The sequence below is a fragment of the Wyeomyia smithii genome, chromosome 2 (genome assembly GCF_029784165.1).
Source record: "Wyeomyia smithii strain HCP4-BCI-WySm-NY-G18 chromosome 2, ASM2978416v1, whole genome shotgun sequence".
NCBI lineage: Eukaryota > Metazoa > Arthropoda > Insecta > Diptera > Culicidae > Wyeomyia > Wyeomyia smithii.
Window position 1 is genome coordinate 181,992,137 of NC_073695.1, and position 21,565 is coordinate 182,013,701.

The 21,565-nt window shown below is 40.3% G+C and overlaps 1 protein-coding gene across 1 annotated transcript in view; it reads left to right on the top strand.

The window, feature by feature from the left end:
- Nucleotides 1-21,565, top strand: part of LOC129724280 (Kruppel-like factor 3) — a 342,621-nt gene that overhangs the window by 313,205 nt on the left and 7,851 nt on the right. Inside the window, exon 5 of the mRNA XM_055679014.1 lies at nucleotides 17,689-17,809. Within this exon, the coding sequence (XP_055534989.1) occupies nucleotides 17,689-17,809 (121 nt within the window). The remainder of the gene's footprint in view (nucleotides 1-17,688; nucleotides 17,810-21,565) is intronic.

Here is a 21,565-nt window from a genome sequence, read left to right on the forward strand (position 1 = left end):
CGGTTATCCTGATAGAGACTCAGCGGGTCAACCGAAATCAAAAAACTCATATTATTTCATTAGTTTGGAAGTGTGCCGGGTCCTTGAACGATCGCTTTTATGAGTATTTTGTTTTCAGTGCAAATGGGAGCGTTTTTCCCAAAAAATGCACGTTTTGAATGCTAAAAATTGCATTAAAAATATTTTTGCGGCAAAATGTAACTGTATGTTTCGAAAAGCGATCGTTCAAGGACCGGCAAATTTAATAACGAAAATTAACAAAAAAAAGGAAATTGGTTCAGTAGTTTTCCCGCAATCATGATCACGGCAAAGTCATTTTTCGGAAAACACTATTCCGAGATAATCGCGTGTAAAGTTTCAAGTTTAGCTTATGCGGCCGTGGCGAGGCGCACTGCAAATCGCTCTAACTTTCTTCATATTGCTCAGATATTTATGAAAATTTGTGAAAATGTTTTCAAGATATATTTGAAGATAATACAACAAAAAAATTTTCGGTTTCTTGAAAACTAAAAAGGTATATAACCCCTTAAGGGGCCTTATCTTGAAAGTGCACAAGTATGCGCAGCCGATCTCGATGACTTTCAGTAGTATGGTTAAGAACCTTTCATTCCAAAAAAATATCACGATGGAACATTGCGAAACTTTTCAGAAATATGCAAATAAAACCGTCGATAAGTATAGCAATTTATATTGACTCACACGAGAATACTGTACTATAATGTATTTGCGTTATGAATGCCAGTTGTGAGCCTGATATCGTGCTTAAATATTCTCAACTCAAGATTATGCATGTAAATAGTTTAAATGCAACGCTTACTTAGATCCATACGATATTATGCTCACATCTGACATTCATCACGCAGTAGTACAGTATTTTCGTGTGAGTCAACATTACCTGCTATAGTAATCGACAGGTTTTATTTGCAGTTTTCTTAAAAGTTCCACAATGTTCCATCATGATACGTTTATGGAATGAAAGGTTCTTGACCATCATACTGAAAGTCACTGAGATCGGCTGCGCATACTTGCGCACTTTTAAAGTAAACCCCCTTGAACATTGCCAGAAAATAAGAGAAAATCCGCAATAAATCAGAAACTAAAATAGCTAGAACTACACTTCTGATTACAAAAGATGCATTTTTATAATACTCTCATTTCTTCATAACATCATTTTTCTGTAGAAATTAAAATAAAAGAGATAGAGTAAAATAACTGACTATAAGGGGGTCATTAATTTGGAGCTCAATAACTTTTTTTCCTTAAGAGATAGAATTTTTATTTCTTCGACAAAAATTCATCAAACAACTAGATGTTTCACATTTTATAAAAATTTTTGGTTTATATTTCGAAACAAAATGATTAATTCGAGATCTATACACATACCCCCTCAATCTCAAATATTACATTGCAGCATGAAAATACTCAAAGAATTATGAAACTTTTGTGAACACACAATTATCAGAAAACTAATAGTTTCTTCGTAAAAGGTAATGTCCGCCTTTTTTTGAATCCGTCCCACTGTGAGTCGGGGAGATTTTTTAAAGTGATTTTGGTTAACAATTGATTGTGGTATCCGAAGCAAAATAAAGGTCGGTCTCGTTCATCCAGAGTTTTAAAAAACGTTACGCTCCTCCGGATAATCGAATTTTCCGAATAATCGAGCGGATTTTTCAATTTTTTCTTATTTATTGTATTTTTTCTCAATGACTTTTTATATTTTGATATTTTTTTTCTCATTTCGAACAATCACTTTAATGATAAAAAGAATTATGTATTCGGTAAACATACCTACATGGCGATTGTATGTTGATGTTTGTCAAATACAGAAAATTTAATCATTATCAAATACAGAATATTTAATCATAATGAATCAATCGTGTCTTCTTTTTTGCATTAAGTTAACTACGCAGCATATAGCACGAAATACTGCATATAATTTGGTATTTCTAGATGAAATCAACAAATTGCAGAAACAATGATGGCTTCAGATAATCGAACCAATTTCTCCGTATAATCGAGCCCCGAATAATCGAGTTTCCGAATGAACGTACCTCCGGATAATCGAGCTCGACCTGTATGAAGATAAAATATTATGCTTTATTTCACATGTTTGAAATATAACAGACGTTGCGAAAAATGAGTGAAACAAGGATAGTTCTCAACTCAAAATATAAAAACTTTTTCTTACACTGTGTATATTACATGAAAAGTGAGATAACAATGCGACAGAGGACGAAATACTTCAAATACTGATAGCTGTCATATAACTTACCGAATGCATTTAGTATCATGTTGTTGAATAGCTAGAACGTAAAAGACTGTTCTTATTACGTGGTAAAAAATTACGGAAAAGTATGAAGGTCGAATATTCTCAAACTTCCTCCATACGATTGGCTCATTTCTCTAATGCAGACATCAAATATAAAACAGTATCGTATTCAAGAGAATAACCAAATTTTCCTCAATTCATAAGAACAGTTTCAAACCATCTTATTCATGATGTTGGGTTTTGCGTTCTCCTGTAGTGTAAGAGGAACCAGGAGAGATGGTTCTGGTACTAGCGGATCAGTTCTCTACTGGTTTCAGAATACTTTGCCTTTGTATTTCAACAGAACATCTCTTCATTTGATTTTTTTTTTTAAATACGGAAGAAAACCGCATCTATTCATTGGCAAAGGAATGTGCCGTTTAGTGGGAGGAAAACAATCCTACATTGTATTTTCTACACATTAGTAACACCCCAGAGGCACATGATTCGATAAGTTATCCCCAATAAGAGCTTTTGCAGCTGGTCATTCACAATCTTCGCGTTTCTTGTAGTTTGGAAGCGCTACATTGTAGAACAACTTTTCGAATGGGTCATTTTCAATTCAACCACTTTTTGGACATCCCTGAACAACGTTCTTAGGATCTCCTGTGGTCCATGTGATGTACAAAAATCATCTTTTGTAAAAAATAAAAGGGGACAGCAAAATACCGGATGCGGTTCCAGAGAACATCACAGACTCGCTCGGCATATTTTGCGCCTTGCCAAACAATTACCTTCGATCGTCCTGGATCATCTGTTAAGTTTGTTTCGTCATAGTTGGTTATCGAATCCTCCTTCACACTCTAGACTAATTCCGTTAGGTTTCGGAAGTAGTTTGATACAGTGTCTTGCGAAGCTTAGGCTCGGCATCTTTTTATATTTTCCTACAAACGATGCGAGAGTATTTGATGCCGTTTCGAAAAAGACGAGAGTTTGTCACTCGTACGATTTTTATTCAGTACCTTCACCCCTTAAATATCATGAAAGCATCAATGGACGCAAATGATGACACTGGACTGCTTTCCTAATGAACAGTTTGTTCTTTTAATCTTCCAGTGCGGCGTTTTCCTAGGTTCCCTTCGTAAAATTGCCGCAGGCCTGACTTTCGATACACCTTCTGTAGATTCTGACCACAATTCCTGCTGCAAGTGAAGTGCTGTAAGAGAAGATCATCGAAAAAAAAACATATCAAACTAAACAACCAGTTTCAAACGTTTAAAATGATTACCATCAACCGTTGCAGTCAACCCGTGGATGGATACTTTTCAGAAAGTTGAATGGTACGAAACATCAACTATATAACCTTTTGAAAATATGTTTTAATGATCTCAAAGCATCAACTTAGGCGTGAGATTATAAATTAATGTGTTTTCATATTTAAGCTTCCAATAAGCAAATAAAAAAAATTGAAAAAAATTGAGTTTAAGGACGTTAGTTAGATTTTTCTTTTACAGGTAAAAAAATAGATATTGCCAGTGTGTTTCACCAATCTCTCAAAGTCATAGTCAAAATTTCGAACCAGCCAAACCTGCTTCTACTCATTTCTGCAAACACAAATTAACATAAAGAAAACTCGAATTAATTCCAGGTTGTCGAAGGTCAACAATATGATACACATATATGTGATCCGGAACAGTGCGAATGTTATATTGTCATAACCTGGTGAACCGTACCAAAGCCGAGCATGGTTCACGTTACAAAAACACAATTGGAAGCGCGCACATGCACTCGCACAAAGCATAGATATGCTATATGGGTGATCATCGTCGATCATGTCACGATCAGGTTTCTGTGCTTTTTCTCAGGCTTTTAAAGTACTTAACCTCCCCATTATAGGAGCACACAGGGACACCTCGCGCGCAACGGTGATGGGGAAGCTGCAGCAGCACAAAAAAAATCCTACAATGAACTAGCTGAGATACACCGTGGCGAGTGTGGCATTTTGTGCCACGAACACATTCATGAGAGCGTAAATAACTGAATGCTCCAGTTTCAATGACGGTTGGATCCTTGGAGCACAATGGCGGCGTTGTGCAGGCTGAGAGTGTGCCTCATTACAGCAGACAAAAAGTGTTTACTCAATGATTCGGTATGGGATGAAAGGACGCAGGCGTGATCTCAGGCGCGTTGTGAAAAATGTGCGACCTGTGATCGCGCGACTTGTGCTAAATTAAAGGGATTAGGAAATTACTCGTTCAAAACACGACCGATGCCGCCGCTGCCGCCACTCTCTTTTTTATAGGTCGACGTAAGAATCCTCTGCTGCATTCGCGTTATTATTGGTGCACAAAAAAAAGCACACACAAGAGCTGCGAGCCGAAGAAAATGAATGAGAAAATAACACAAGTTCTCACCACGTCGCGATCCTCAGTTTTCGGCGTCGTGCTCGCGGCTGAGCAAACACGTGTTTACTCAACCGTTTGAGCACGAACTGTTCCGAGCGGAGCGGGCAGCAGCGGCAGATCGACAGCATTAGAAACGTCAGGCGACTGATGAACGGCGGTAAAAGTGACCGCAGCCAGCTGGCCCGGGCGCACGCCCGATCGTTATTAGACGGGACAGGAAACGAGAGGAATGTGTTAAAAAGTCGTGATTAAGGCATAAATCCGATCCGAGTCGAATCAATTCCGTCGATCTACTGTAAACGGATGTAATCCAATTGACTATTCGAATGATTAGTAAGACGAACAATAAACGCCTTAAATGGTCATAAAACCTTCATAGGTTTTTCGAAATCCGAGCAATCTGTTCGTGCGATGAAATTTCCTGCTACTGAAATATGTTATTGAAAGATTTCAACAACTTACACTCTCACGACACTACTTATCGACAGAATTAAAGTGCTTTCTTGATGATAGTGTATTTTACATTTAAGTTCGATTGAATAGCTGGAGACAATGCACAAATGTCTAGCATTCTTGTATATCATGTTATTAGATTTTTTTACTCTTATTTAAAATCGATCCTTGTATCTCTAATGAAAAATGACATTCGATCGAACATTCTTCAACTTCTGGTGAAGCAAAAAGCAACACCTGATATTTAATCTCTCCCGATCGACGACCGTTCTGTCTTGTTAACCTATAAATTACAACTCGTGCACCTATGCTAAACACTGACCACCACAACCAGCAGCAGCAGAAGCACTAAAATCAAGAATTCTTGCAACAAAAGGGTATCCGAGCGAAAGAAAAAAAAATCTATGCAAGAAGGACCGGGAGGTACCACCATAAAATAAATCTATATAGCCCATTAAACGTGCTGTTTGAGGTCTACTTTTTTCCACCATCCCAGCGACCCCCGTTCACATGGCACACACAGGTTGACAACGCCGAACCAACGCGGCTAACCGCTCGGTGACTCTTGTTTCATTTGTCCGGCCTCTAAAGACAGGCCAGAAGGGTTGCAGCAAGAAACAGGAGGTTGTTAACTGTCAATGGATTTATGTTTTCCATCGTGTGGGAGAGGAGGTCACTTTCAAAATCCCCCTTCGCTTCAACCACAACGGACAGCAACTGGGCCACCTTTAAGGGATCCACCAACCCAGTACTGTGGGGTTTTGGTGTCCAATTTCTTCTGTATGCACCTAAGCCTGGCTCCACACACGACATCGCGCCATCGGTATCGGTTTCCTACAGGTACTATCTTACAGCATCCGTCTGCTGGTCCGTCCATCAGCAGCAGTAACCGCATGCTTTTCCCAGCCAATGAACCCTTACAGTGTTTGCCATGCTATGGATCGGACTTTGGAAAAGGTCGAATCAATCCGCTGGAAATTCGCGATAGGCGCGACAACGTACTTCTATAGGCGATAGACAACTACGAGACGATGCGGGCGCTACTGCCGTACAGGGAAAAAAGCAGAACGGCATTCTGACGGACGACCGACCGAGTCCCACGGCCATCACGCAAAGGGCTGCTGCAGAGATAGCGAGCGAAACGAGAGACAAAATGTATGCAAAAACGATTTTTCAAAGTATCGAGCACATTTCAATCGAATTTACATAATATTATTGTCCATTCATTTGAATAATGAAAACGTACGTTTGACCGGGTGCAACGGACTATTGCTGGTAACCTGTCGAGAAGGTGTAGCGATCTGATGCACTTGACAGTTTTGCAGGTTCGGTCTGAAGCTGGTGGATATCTGGGGTTAAAATTATGTGAATATGCAACCATAATTTTGTTTGTGTACTTTCTGTTTGTTTCTCTGTCGTATTTGGAAGTGTACATGTGTCCTGCATATCCGTCGGAGGGCCATCGATCATAGTAAATTACAATGTTACCCTCGATTGAAGTTATAGATTGAAGTTTCCCTTCCAATGGACCGGAAACTATTAGATTTTCGCATTCCTAGAAGAATTTTCAAAATTATTAAAAATAATACGGCAATTTATTACCTTGTGATAAAAATGTTGTAAAAGAATAACTTAACATCTTAGTGGTTAAAAAAGCTAATCTGAAATGCATATTTGGTTGACGAGAAAATTTAACTGTGTAATATTTGTTATTAAAAAGTATGTCTTCAGAACACATGAATGATAGAACGTTTCGAATTTTGCTGAATAATAAATCACAGACCCCCAATATTCATAGCACTCTCGATTTGAGCAAAAATCTGGCATCGTTTTGGAAAAAAAAAACTATATTTTCTACACCTTTTGGATCTACCAATCCACCACTTTCCTATCCTGTTTCCTCCCTTTAACTGTGATTATCGAAAAGGTTCTCCAGAAAACGTACTCATTTCATCCACAATCTCATCCTTTGATCTTGTAAACATGATCCAACCTAGTACACGGGCGGATGCGTTGAAGAAAATCAATCTTGATTTCAGTTTTCTATCTTGTAGTACAATAAACCAATGCTTCCAAATTTTCGAGATGATTGATTTGAAACTCTAGAAAACTGACTCTTCGAGAATTGCTGTCATAAACAAAGCGATTAGCACTACACTTTTATTGGATTTAGTAATATGAAAACGAACTTCATATCCAGTGTGCAAAAGAGTACAAACATGTTAGCGACCTTTTAGATTTGATTCAGAGTTTGGAGAATTTGTCACATTAGAACTTTATACAATAATCCCAGCTTTGAATTGAATGATTACTCGTTCCGTGAAACCTTCTTTAATAAAAGTGTCATTTTCGTCAGAAATCTTTATTTTCATTCGATAATGGCTATAAATACATAATATATATATAGAAATAAACTGATGAGAAAACCTCTCCTACATTCATCTCAACACTTATACTCATCTCATCTCATCTCATATTTGCCCAATTTACCGTTTTTTTTTTTTTAAAGTAAAAGTAATTTACTTTTACCTTTAATTTTACCAAAAATTCGACTAATAAGAGCGATAAGATGAATATAGGTGCTAAAATGAATGTAGGAGTGGTTCGTTTACATTAAGGGTTTTTTTTTTCCTGTGTGGGCTCATCACTGCGACCAGAGATTAAATCTATTGTGATATTGCCCAAGTGTTTTCTGCTCTCCGCACTTCATATTATTGGCAGTATCACTATTGATAGGAAGTGATACGCTTATCATTCATATCCGTGCTTGTGTGTAAGTTTTACCTTTTCGTTTCAAGCTTACTACTCTACTATACCGAGCCTTTGTCCCTCCTAACAATATCGCCTGATTACAACAATTCCCTGGAGAGAACTTTCATACGTTACTCACACCAGTTTTTCATAACAGGGACTTATTTTTGTTAGAAAGAGAGTCAACAGAGGTACTGTAGAATTTAGATTGAAGGAAAGGTACTTGGTGGGAAGCCTGAGAATAAACCCATTCTAAAGTCCTTTGGCAACCAAATGGCTTGATTCTACTAAGATTCGAACCCACGACCATCCGCTTACCAAGGCGGACTCTGTAACCTTGCGGCTACGGAGCTCCCCCTACATACATTAAGGGGTTAAAAACATTTTTAGTTTTCATGAAATCGAAAATTTTTTATTGTATTATCCCAAAGTTCAACATCTTGAGAGCACTTTAACAAATTTTCATAAAGATCTGAGCAGTAGAGAGACAGTTAAAGCGATTTGCAGCGCGCCTCGCCACGGCCGGATAAGCTAAACTTGAAACTTTACACGCGTTTATCTCGAAATGGCGTTCTTCAAAACATGACTTTACCGTGTTTACGATTTCGGTACGATAACTACTGAACCGATTTTCTTCATCTTTTTTTTAATTTTTAATTTTCAGCGCTGAAAACATGTTTTTTTTGCGGGAAAAACGTTCCCGTTTGCCTGAAAACAATATACTCATGAAAACGATCGTTCAGATGCCCGGCACACTTCTAAACTAAAGAAATCATATAAGTTTCTTGATTTCAGTTGATCTGCTGCGTCGCTATCGTAAACACCGCAAACCTCTGCCAAAAAAAGCGTTTCGGGGAAACGGGCATTACTTGCCAAACGATTGGTATTTCTAATAACCAAACGTGTTTTGTTGTTGTTGAATAACTTAACTTTCAGAAAACTACTACTTTCATGCAATAGGGACGTTGCTACACGCTTAAAAAAATTTCAAACTTTGTTCTTTTTTTTCGAGTAAAAAGGTATATAACCCATTAATAAATAAACATGAATAGAAATTGTAAGCAAGGCAGAGTATATTTTAATTTCTTAAAAATGCTGTAACTCGATTTTTGCTCATAATACCTTTGAGTCATTGGTTTTTTTCATGTAAAATTCGCCCCTAAAGACGATAAAATTGCCAAAATCGAAGTCAGAATAATTTGCTGCAAAGAGCAGTTTAATTCTTCAAATAAGAAAACAACATCTTTGGCAACACTGGCGCTCTAAATTACTATATATTTTTCTATTGATGAAAAAGTAGATATAGAAAAAGTTTAGAAAAGGTGCTTGCTTGAAACGAGACAAAAACCTGACTTTGTATCTTAAAAATGCTGTAACTCGAGTACCGCGGAATAATAATTGTTTTTTATGTAAAACTTTCTAAGAAATACGATAAAATTGCCAACTTTTGAATCAAAATACACACATTTGCCGAAAAATGTTATTTGATTTTTCGAATGCAAAAAGAACACATCTGGCAACACTGTCGCCTGACATTGATATTTTTTCTAGATTCCGTGACTTATTCGCTCTTAAAATAAATATTTTTATTTATTTCTTAACATTATGTATTTATAGCCATGATTAAAATGAAGGTTTCAAACGAAAAATATAGTTTCAAATTACGAGGAGCCAGAACACTGTAAAAAAATCGTGCACAAATGGGATATTGTGTCAGAACTGTCGTTGAGAAAATTGACGAAAAATGAAAATTGTTCGTAAAAGCTCAGCGTCTGTACGTGATGTGGCGAACAGGTGGGTACATCTATATCGAACGTTATACGTGCTAAGAAGAGTCTTATGAAGACATACAAGAAGCAACGTATGCCGAAAAAAGTCAAGAAACAAGCAGCATCGGTCCAACCGAGAGCCTGAAAGTTGTACGACGACATCTTTTGCAAAAATGATGCCTGTATTATAATGGATGATGAGACCTACCTAAAACTGAACTATAAAACTTTGTCAGACCCATGGTTCTACACGGTACGGCCTGAGGTCATTTTGTGCCAACCGCCGAACTGCCCGAAAATACGTCCAATTGAGACATTTTGGGCAAACCTCAGGAGAGCAGCAGATGGAGGTAGAGGAAAAATCCACCATCTTGGATACGGTAAATGATGAGAAACAGCCATAAGCAGTATTTTTAAGTGAATTTATTAGAGAAATTGTTTGCATAATGGAGGTTGGACTCAGGAATCAAAATACCCCTTATTCAGTTATTTCTAAGTGTGCCCATACTTTCAGGTGCGGTCTTTAAATCTATTGTGGTGCATTCAAAATATTTTCCCTGGATACTCTAATGTGTTTTTTACGCGCTACCCAACGAAATAGTCATTTGAGCAAATCCCGACCAGGGATGGTCGGCCAACCTGCCAGACATCCAATCCGTGAGCAAGACAAAGGTAACTAATTAAGAACTAATTGTAATCGCCAACTCCTTAAAAGTGAGCAAGGTACCTAGACTGCACTGGATGGAACACCGGATCTTGTCATCAAGACGGCCATTAAAGTGGCCCAGGCTGCTCAGAGTAGTCTCGCAGTAGTGCCTGGGGACGCCTTTGCATCTATATTCCGGGCACTGCCGACAAGGTGCTTGAGAGGATTATCCTCAACAGACTGGGGTACAGAGGGTGTAAGCGATCTGGCAAGTAACCAGTTCAACTTCCGGAAGGGTAGATCCACACTAGATGCAATTCTCTCCGTCACCAAGACGGCGCAAGTGGCGCTCCAGTGCAAAAGGAGGGGCATTCGATATTGCGCATTACGCTTGACATGAGGAATGCGTTCAATGGCGCCAGCTGTGACTTCATAGCGCTCGCACTATGGAGCATCCATGTTCTGTTGTCGTTGTACCAGATTTTGGAAAATTACTTCTGGAATCAGGTACTAGTTTACAACACGGAGGAGGGTCAGAGGTGCGTCCGAATCACCGAAGGAGTACCGCAAGGTTCCAGCCTGGGCCCGGTGTTGTGGATGCCATGTACGACCAGTGTTGCAAAGCAAGCGAGAAGCAAACCATTTCTCCTCCTTTCTGCTTGAGAACGAGATATATGCTACACTTCTCAAGTCTTTTGCACACACGCTTTCGAGATACAATTTTTTTTGCATTCCCCTGAGTAACACAAGCGCGCACCGACACGCAACAACTATTGCTACTCAGCGACTAAAATAGAGTACGCGAGTTCCTGCTTGCGAGTAGGAGTACTCGACTAGGAGGAGTACTTGAAAAACTGTGCTCGAAAACGAAAATGCTTTCTTCCCGGTTTTGCTTCATGCACCCGACAGTGGGGCAACGTGTAGGGTATCGGGCTGCTTTGGTGAGTTTTTTTACAGCAGTCTAATGCAAAACCCGCCGGAGCGATACGCTGCCGAAGTAGTCCGATACCACGTTATTTTTTTGTCCCTCTGCAACCATCGCAAAGCATCTTGAAACAATTGTCTTCGGCTGGTCGTTCTCGCGAGTTGGGGATTATGTACACACGAGTACACACGAGTACACACGTGGAAAGTAAACGGGAGTGTGTGTATATGATCTCGGGAGCAAATGCGAGCAAGAAAGAAAGCGAAAAAGAACGAGAGATAGTTTGAATGGAGAGTGCTCCTTTGTGTTATAGCTGTAGCAACGAGAACCTCGCATGAGATGCTGCTTACGAGCGAGACTAACAACACTGTGTACGGCGGAGTATTGAAGCAAAAGTTCCCTATAAAGGTTCCCGGAGGTCTACAGCGAGCCGATCGGAGAGGTCGATCTAACGGCTAAATCGAGGACTGGATGTACTCCAATAAACTGGAGTTAGTGCACCATGAGACGAAGGTCACAAATTAGAGCAATAGACGATGGTCAGAGTCTGAGACTGCACCATTACCTCGAAGCGATCTTTGAAACTCTTGGGGGTTGTGGTTAACGACAAGCTTACGTTCAACTAACGTCTGTAAGAGGGCTATTGCAGCACTCTCGAATGTCGATGTCGAATAGCTCAACCGTGTACGGCAGCAAGCGGATACTTCTTGCCAGTGTGGTTCCGTCCATATTTAGATATGGTGGGCCAGCGTGGTCCAAGGCGCTAAGCACTACAATAGTTATCGTGGTAAACTGGAAAGTACCTACAGGCTCATGTGCCTGAGGGTTGCGAATACGTATCGTACAGTGTCTGCATCGTGTCCGGCATGATGTCTATCAGCATTGCCATTAAGGTAGTTGTATAATGCTTCGAACAACGTGACACAAGAGGCATACGAGGTACCATAAGTCATTCTCGATGGTCAGATGGCAGCGGAAATGGTCCAATTCCGTAAAGGGTCTCTGCATTATTTTACTTTATTTGGGCTTGTTTCAACGCTACTCCATCCATGACTTGAAAAATCAACGACCCGTTTAACTATCGGACCGGTGTCAACACGTTTCTTTGACTCAGAATTACGTCTTAAGGCAACATTCTGAGAGAGAGGGGTGCAAAATGAGAATCTCAATATTGACTCAGCATCTCGAAGAAAATTAAATTCCAATTTCAAAGCTCTTTTTTCTCTTCGAAACCTCTTTCCTTCTGCTTTCCTACCGCATTCATAATAACAGTTCTCTGAAGAGGCTCCTAAAACTAAACACCCCTGGTCAGTTTTGTTATAGTAAAGAGTTTATTTTTTGAGGAAGCAGTCTTATCGGAACCTCGTTTCTGCAAGCTGTATCCATATCGCGCCATAATTACTATTTCCTAAAGAGAATTATACCGTAACAAATTAGTTTTATTATAAGAAGGACTTTTTTTGTTAAAAAAATGGGACTTCTTTTTGTTAGGAGTAGAATCATTAGGGGTACTACAGTAAGATTCGTGAAGGATTGTGGTGAGGAATAAACTAAATATAAAATAAAATAAAATTTATGGAAATTAGACGCAAAGTTGGCCATGGTGGGTTGGTAACCACCCTTAAGGCTATTCAATCTTCTCCCCGACAACCCTAGACATGATACGGTAAACAACCGACCGCATTTTCAATTAAGAGAGTTAATTTCACTTTTACCTATAACAAATAGAAACAGGGTTTACGCTTTGGTCTTTACTAGTCCATATAAGCACTGTTGATGGTTGTATATAGCAACTGAATATGTATCTGTACCGACTAGTAATATCTTCGATATTTACTTCTCAAATTTAGTAGAGTTTAATTCCATTAAACATATAATTTTTTTTCTGATTTCTTGTATCACTCTACTAAGACGCTCAGTAGAATATTTCCAAAAAATAAACTTATGTTAAGGTCAGTTTCGATAACCAAAATGGCCTGATTCTACTGAAATTCAAACCCACGACCCGCTTGTCAATGCAAACTCTGTAACCGGGCGGCAACGGAGCCCCCATCCAATATTAGTGCTGGGACTATCCGGATATCCGACAAATATCCAAAATCCGGATCAACCGGATATCTGGATATTATTCGACAGAATATCCGGATTTTCGAAAAGTCGGATATCCGGATTTTGTATCAGAACATAGCTTAAAAAGAATTATGTAGATAATTACTTACGGGGATTGGAAAAAGCCATTTTTCGTGTAACGTTTTATTTAGCCAGGCTTCAAAAGACACAAAAAAAATTATGGAAATCCGGATACCTGAATAGCCGACTATTCGATTATCCATATACGGATATCCGAGTATCCGGATGGTGCTCGTTTACCCATCCGTGATCCGAGCTCCGGATCACAGGGATATCCGGTTAAAAGTCCCAGCACTATCCAATATGGGTACTTTCGGAACTGGAATAACATGTAGAGGCCGGGAATCGACCTTTTTAACTCCAACATGGTGACTTCCGGTGTCTGGAAAGCAGCCTAAAGGGCCGAGTACCACCAAGGTATTTGCGGAGTCGGGATCTTTCCCTGAGGTCGGAAATCAACTCCAGATGCCATTTCTAAGCTCAAGTTGTGATTTCCGGCTTCTAGAAGTGCATAAAATAACCAAATACAATTTAATATGAATATTTCCGTAATCAGAATGATGTCCACAGTCCGGAAATTGACTCCAGGCGTATTACCCCATTTGGCACACTTGACTTATACATGACATTGAAGCTCTTGAGTTACTTGTTATTGCACTTTTTAGTATTTGGACGTTTTTGGAGATATCATTTTCAAGGGCCGTTTACCCCACTCAACCTCAATTGGAAAAAAATACGAAATTTTGCAGATCTTCCTACCTTGAACAGACAAACAAACGCTAAAAATTTCAGCCCAATCGGAGAACATCAAAACAACATGCGGTTGCGCCTCTCGCAAACTGGCTCTTAAAGAAATTTTGATCACTTCCAATAACAACTCCACAATTCTAAATGAATGATTTTTCTTCTCGCAAATTCACGCGACCTAGTCGGGTGCTTTGACATCAATCAGTCTAACAACATAAAGCCACAGGTTTTGCCATTTTTATTGCATGCGACAACGAATGTTTAGCCCCCATTTTCAGTGTTCTCCCCTTTGCTAGCTGTGCTTGGGCTTCGAATTCTTTTTAACCGTCGCACAGTTCTCCAACAAATGCCGTGATTTTTCGCTCGAACATGAAATATATATCACGTGCTACTGATGGCTGCTTCGAATATTGTGTTTCCACCTCGTTTCGTTCTAATGCATTCGGCAGTCGCACCAAAGTATGGCGGCAGAAAATGTCTGGAAATCTATCTTACGAAAATTATTGGACATTTTCCCGCTTTTTGCTGGGATCCGATCATGTGGGTTTGATTGCTACCGCTAAAAGAAGGTGTAGATTTTCCTTTTTGCCTTTCTAGATGCTCGAATCGTGGGAATCAGCTGTGCAACGTGGCCAACGGCTAGATACCGGCCTGGTGGTTGGGAAACAAGGGCGACCGAGATCGTTAGTGTGATTTTTTTTATCGGTCTGTGTTCCCGAGGTTTGTTATTTTCTGCAGCTGATGCGAATGTCCACCAGTTCCAGTGTGCACCGAAGCATCGCCACAGAGCCACTGGCAAGCGACTGGGGCACGATAGCAATTTTACGGGACATCTTGATCGGATCTTTGTTTTACGAGTTTTGACGAGTTTCGCGAATCGGCAGAGTATAGATATGCTCAACGTCGAAGGTTTATCTGCACGCCAGGAGGGTTGTAGGCCCTCGCAGGGTGAACAATTTTACACATTCGATTGCAGTGTTATTTATGACTTACAACATCGCACCTTGTGCGCTCATTAATACGAATATCATTCGATACAACATGGCTAATTATTTCCTAATGAATTGCAGGACAACATGAAGCGCCAACAAATCGAGATTTTTTTTCTTCTTATTATGAGTAATATTCGAGTCATTTACATGTGAAGTAAAAATATGCATTACTCACTTTGAACCAATTTAAAAATATTGCCTACCATGGCCTGAAGCCAGGGCAGCATGAATACTGTGGCGAGAGCTGAGACAATTTTCACACGCAAAGTTCGTTCTACCTACCAAGAAGGTTGTGCTTTTTTTATTTAAATCTTCTCGTTTATATGGATTTGCTCTTGTGACAGCAGTCCCAGTAATCAATTCAACGATAACTCAACTTTTGTTATGGCCACCCCAATCGATGACAGCTGAGATCGTGATTGTCATTTTTAGGCCACTCTGCTGGCGCACAATCTGGCCGACTCAAGGAGAACGGCGCCTTGGGCGGCAAAACACTCCGACTACCGTAGCAATAAATAACCATCAATACGAGCACTGGGACAATTATCACCTGCTGCAGAATAATGTACGATGATTTTTATCGTATTTTATTTTTGTTGTTATTTTAATGCGACCTGCATCAAGCAGGAAATCGACTTCAAGAGAACCGTCACCTCCGAGCGGGCTCTTCGCACAGCCAATGGCCAGTGCGTGTAGAAATCGAAGCAATAAATTGTTCTTGGTGTGTCCTTTTCCATCGGGATAATCCACCGACTAAAATGGGTAAACAGGCCGTTGCTGAGGTCATTTGCTTGAAGTTCAATGTTCTTAATGATATCATTAAGCGTATTATAATTTTAAGTCTCATTTTATGATTCCATTCACTTCACTACCATTTCTGTACCTTCTTTCATTCGTTATCATTGGATAAAATATATCTAAATTTCTATATATCTCGAAGGTTGATTATGGTGTTTTAGATAAATTTCTCACATAAAGCTCCCATATAATGACTTGTAGGTGACATTTCCTTAAAGTCAGGGATGGTATTCTACACGTCTTTTTGGGACTCGTAAGCAATATACGTCGAAAACACTTCAAGTACAGATGATTCATACTCATCGACGACCTAATGTACGTAAAGATTGATTAAGGGCAGATTCTTAGACAAAAGTTCTGATAAGTTCAAATTCGTTTTTGTTGATAAATTCACAGAAAAGTTAATAATTTGGCAAGGTTTTTTGCAAGTGCGGACTGGAAACCCCGAATTTCGAGATAATCAAAACTATGGAAAAGAACTACAATGGCATCGAAATAACGGGGTGAATTTAATTTTTCAAATATAAAACCCTGGAACTAATAAATTTTAACAGCCATTTCACCGTCTTGTTGAATATGTTGAGAAAGTATTGACCTATCGCTAAGAGAAAATTTTCCTTATTCTAAACTTGATTACACGTTTGGTTTAAAGGAACCTAAAAACGCCATTATTTCGGACTCCAATCGACTTCCTGATAATACTATTACTTCCATCTCTGGAATGCTTCACATTAACTTAATTGACTTCTTTCAGCGAATGGTTAAAAAGGTTAATATGATGACCATTAAAACGGCACCTGAGAGGTGTCATAAAAGCGCCGCCTGCATAACAACTTTTTCTGCGTTCGGTCAAAATTTAACCTCGCAAAAATTAACGCTTCGAACGAGATTGTCTCGCTGGTCGACCGCAAATCAAAAGCTGCAGCTTTTGAATATACATTAGCGCAGGCCACTCTGCGCGAGCTCAGATAAGGTACGCTCAGACGCACGATAACGGGGGATTATTCGATTTTTGCATTTTTGAGCTTTATCTGCTGATTTTGCTCACTCTACCAAATAGCGGCCATTTGGCTCGATTCACTGCAATCAGTGGGCTGCTCGCGATCAATATTCCAATAATTTACCGCATACTCTGAAGTTCAGAATGGACGTGGTTTTCAAGTCGAATAAGCGAATTGCGAAATGAAAGGTCTTCCGTCTCCTTCCCAGGGTACGTGCTCATATAAGGCCACTCTACTACCAACAGACCTCCACTACACCGACTGAGACTGCACAAGTAGTAGTTATTTTGGGTGAATGGTTATTGTCAATTGGTTTATAATAAATATGGCCACTCACTGTTCAACGATTTTGCGTGCATTTATCTTTACGGTTATTTTTGTTTGCGTTTTGTGTCCTGCTGCCTTCCGTCTAAATTGTTTAATGTTTTCGAAGATAAATAAGGCTTTTTTTCACGACCACCGTTTGTGTGACTTTCGCAGCCGTATTTTCAATTAATTCTGAAACGGAATCCCGAAAGGCACCGGAAAGGTCACACGATCAACCGAGATCTCCCGTGACCCAGTTCATACAGATTAGATGAATAGATACATGCGCCTAACTGTCCGCTTGTTTACCCACGGGTATTTTTTACAACTCACAATGCACCATAGAGCGGGTTTCACCCCATGTGCAGCAACGACAACGATCCAAATCGAAACAGCAGGCTTCTCGATACGGATTGTTAGCGTTAAAGGGAAGCCCCAGGGCCACCCGCGCCTTATCGTGTCGTGCGGATGCACTAACTAATTCGAATATGGTCTCTTTCTTTCCACTTTTTTTCAGAAACAGCAGCAGCAAAATCCCCCACCGCTTTACGTGTCCGCAGCGGCATCCTGAAACGGCCTCCACCGCCACTAATCTCGGCACCGCACCTGCTAGCGTTAAGGCACAAAACGAAAGACTTGTGAGTATGGCCAATGTTTACTACTATCGCAGGGTATCTTTTATATCTAAGCAGAACAACAAGAAGCTTGAAGTCAATGAATACAAATTATTAAAGATTTCCAAAATGTTAGTGAATAACTATTGGTTGGAGTGATGCTGATCATTTAAAAAATTGTGATAAAAAGATACTGATATTACAACACTATTTAAAGTTTACGTGTCTTTTATACAACATTAACGGAGCTCACATACCTATCTGTCAAAGTTTGCCCTTGAATTTGAACGATTCTTTATCTAATAGATATAGATTTTAACCTGTGTCAAACCGATCCAAAGGATATTTTAATCGTTTCAAGAAAAATTGAAGTTGAAGTTCGCTGCTCTGTGGATTTTGAAGTTTGTAATATTTATGCGCAATATAACATTGAAATTGCATAAAAATATTTAAAGCAAATCATACTCAGTGGGTAACTGCTGATGAACTCACTTTTGATGATTAATAACCCGAAAGCAGATCAATTTAAGAAGGGATTTTGGGAATGTTTGTTTAATACTTGCTACTGCTTGAGACCAAGAAAACCCTATGTATCATTTAAAAGTATCATGAAATATTCTTATTTTGATCTAGCGAGATTGATGGTACGATATTCACTACCAGAATTTGGCTTTTGACGATCTCTGGGCGTCCAGCCACCGGTAGACAATATATCTAAAACCGTATTATAATCTATTTTACTGAACCAGTATACAATAAATACAAAAATATTCTATCTGGCAACACTTACGGTCAAAACAATTTTTTTATGATTCCTTGCTTTGTTTTCTTTAAAAATCACCTATAAGTATTTTCCAGACATCTTACGTCTTTAAATTGTAGAAACTTTTGTACACTAGACAACACAAACGAGGGTCAGAAAAGCGTCCCAGCTACCGCAGATGTACCGCAAGGTCCCATCCTGGGTCGTTAAAACTAACACTCCCTCCAGGAGTTGTAATTGTGGGTTTCGCCGATGATATAACTCTTGAGGTCTATGGCGAGTCAATTAGAGAAGTGGAGTTAAAGGCCGCGCTATCCATACGCGTAGTGGAAGACTAGATACACTCCAGGAAACTGGAGCTAGCGCACCATAAGACATAGGTTATTGAACAGAAAGTCGGAGCAGGAGGCATCGATCAGTGCTGGTGCATTCACTATCGTCTCAAAACGCTCCTTCTGGGGGTTATGATCGATGACAAGCTCACATTCGGGAACCACGTCGATTATACCTGCAGGAAAGCTTCTATGGATGTAGCGGCACTAACTCGCATGATGGCAAACAGCTCAGCGGTCCGTAGCAGCAGGCGCAAAGTTCTTGCTAGCGTGACCACGTCCATACTCAGGTATGGAGGGCCAGTATGATCCAAGGTTTTGGGTACCTCGTGCCATCGTGGCAAACTCGAGAGTACGTACAGGCTAATGTGCCTAAGGGTCGCGTGCGCGTACCGAACAGTGTCGTACAAGGCGGTTTGTGTCTTGGCTGGCTAATGCCCATCAGCATCATCGTCAAAGAGGATGTAGAGTGCTTCGACCAACGCGACACGAGGGATATACGCAACACCATACGGTCATCTTCAATGGCTAGGTTGCAGCGGGAGTGGTCCAACACTACAAAAGGTAGATGGACACACCGACTCATTCCAGAGTTGGCATGCTGGAATAATAGGCGTCATAGGGAAGTAACCTTCCATCTGACACAGATTGTGTCAGGTCATGGCTGTTTTAGGCAGTACCTGCATAGGCCCTCTATGTGCCCGGCATGTACGGGTGTGGAAGAAAACGCGGAGCATGTGTTTTTCACATGTCCGCGTTTCGAGCGAATAAGGTACGAAATGCTGGTAATAAGTGGGACACACACCACGCCAGAGAATATTGTGCGTAGGATGTGCGAGAATAGGGAAATCTGGAATGCGGTCATGAAGGCTGCATCACAGATCGTAAATATTTTGCAAGGCACCAATCGACGGGAAACCATCGACATGCCCCAGTTAGTTAGTAGTTAACTAACAGGCCTGAATAGGTTGCTCTGCTACCCGTAGAGGTAAGTGCTAAAACGCACGACTGGCCCTCTCCCTGAAGTAATGCCTAACGGCGGTCCCGGGGAGACCGAGGGCTTTAGCTGTCCAGCTTAAAGTTGCTCAGCATGGGTAAAAGCAGGATGCTATGGTGACCCCTTAGGTCACCCTCAAGCACCGTTATATTTCTTCGCAGCCTTAGTGCACTAAGCACTGGTTACTTATTCACATGGAGGTATTACAGGTATCAAGTAGAGCATGGCTCCCATGGCTGCGATTGGCGATGCGCGTAAGTTCAGTTCGCCACCATATGACGGCTGCGTAGGCTAGACGTGGCCGAGCAATGGTGATATAAAACTAGATCGCTAATTAAAGTTTTGGCCCCATGGTCTTACCGAACAATGTACTGTAGGCCCAGATCGCTAAAGTCGCCTTCTTGATAGCGTAGTACAGTTGAGCAATCCAGTTCACCTTATGTTCACAATGATTCCAAAGTTCCACTGCTGAAACCGTTGAGTACCGGAGGAGTGATTGAATGCGTCCTTCGCTTCATAAGGGATATAATTCACATTTTTCCCGAGCAATAAGGACTTTGTCATCCTAATAACCAATGACTTCGTAGCCAATTAGTGTACAATCAGTGACCATGGCAAGAGAGAGAACTCCTCCTTGATGATACCCCTGTTGATACGCATATTGTTGTATCTACAACGTGTAATAGAGTGACTTTAGAGTTTAGAGCAAAACTTCCGTGAGTTCAGGAGCGTGACGGCGAATGAACCCCAGGACAGAAAGCTTTGGTAGTCATAGTCCCGATATGGCCATTAAAATTGAGCTTTTCGTCTATTGTCACACCGAGATCACAGATAGTCGTGTCAGTTCTTATACTGTACTGATGATGAACTGGATTGGTAGAGCGTGTAAAATATATAGTTTTGCAATTTATATTGTTGACTTGTTGACACGCATACCATTATCGTCACACCAAATCACTAGAATGTTGACCTGAATGCTTTCAGGTCATCGGCGCACGAGAGTTTGAAAGAAGATATGAGCAAGTACAGATTAGATGATAAATAACAGCGGTCCAAGAACACTACCTTGGGGCACGTCAGACGCGATACAAACTGAGCGGGATCGATCTAAGTTGACCACAGCATATGAGTTTCGGCCGGATAAATATGTCAAATTCCAGTCCAAAATCCAATTTTGGAAGCCAATAAACTTTTTTTCGATGACATGGTAGTGAGGAACTTCGATACCGTACTTTTGCAAAATCAAATTACATCGCGTCGATTGGCCTCCTCATTTCTATTTTCGGTGATAGTGCGATAACAACGCGCATCAAGTTTGTTGTAGTTGAGCGATGTCTCATGAAACCGCACTGGCTGTTGGAAATGAGAGGTTCTGATGCCGTATACAGCACGTTGTGTACAGGTTTCTCGAAGACTTTGCCTTAGGCACACTATGGAAAAACCACGGTAGTTTCTTACTCGACTTACATTGCCGGACTTATAAATAGGACTGACAGATGCAATTTTCCAAACTACCGGGATCGTCCTTCCACGTAGCGATCGATTGAACAGTAATGTTATTGGAGCTGACATTTTTACACAGCATTTTTCAGGAACAGCCGTGGAATGCCATCAGTCCAGGATCCTTTTTTTACTTAAAAGAGGTTACTTCGAAGAGTTCCAGTTGGTTTTATTTGGATTCCTTAAAT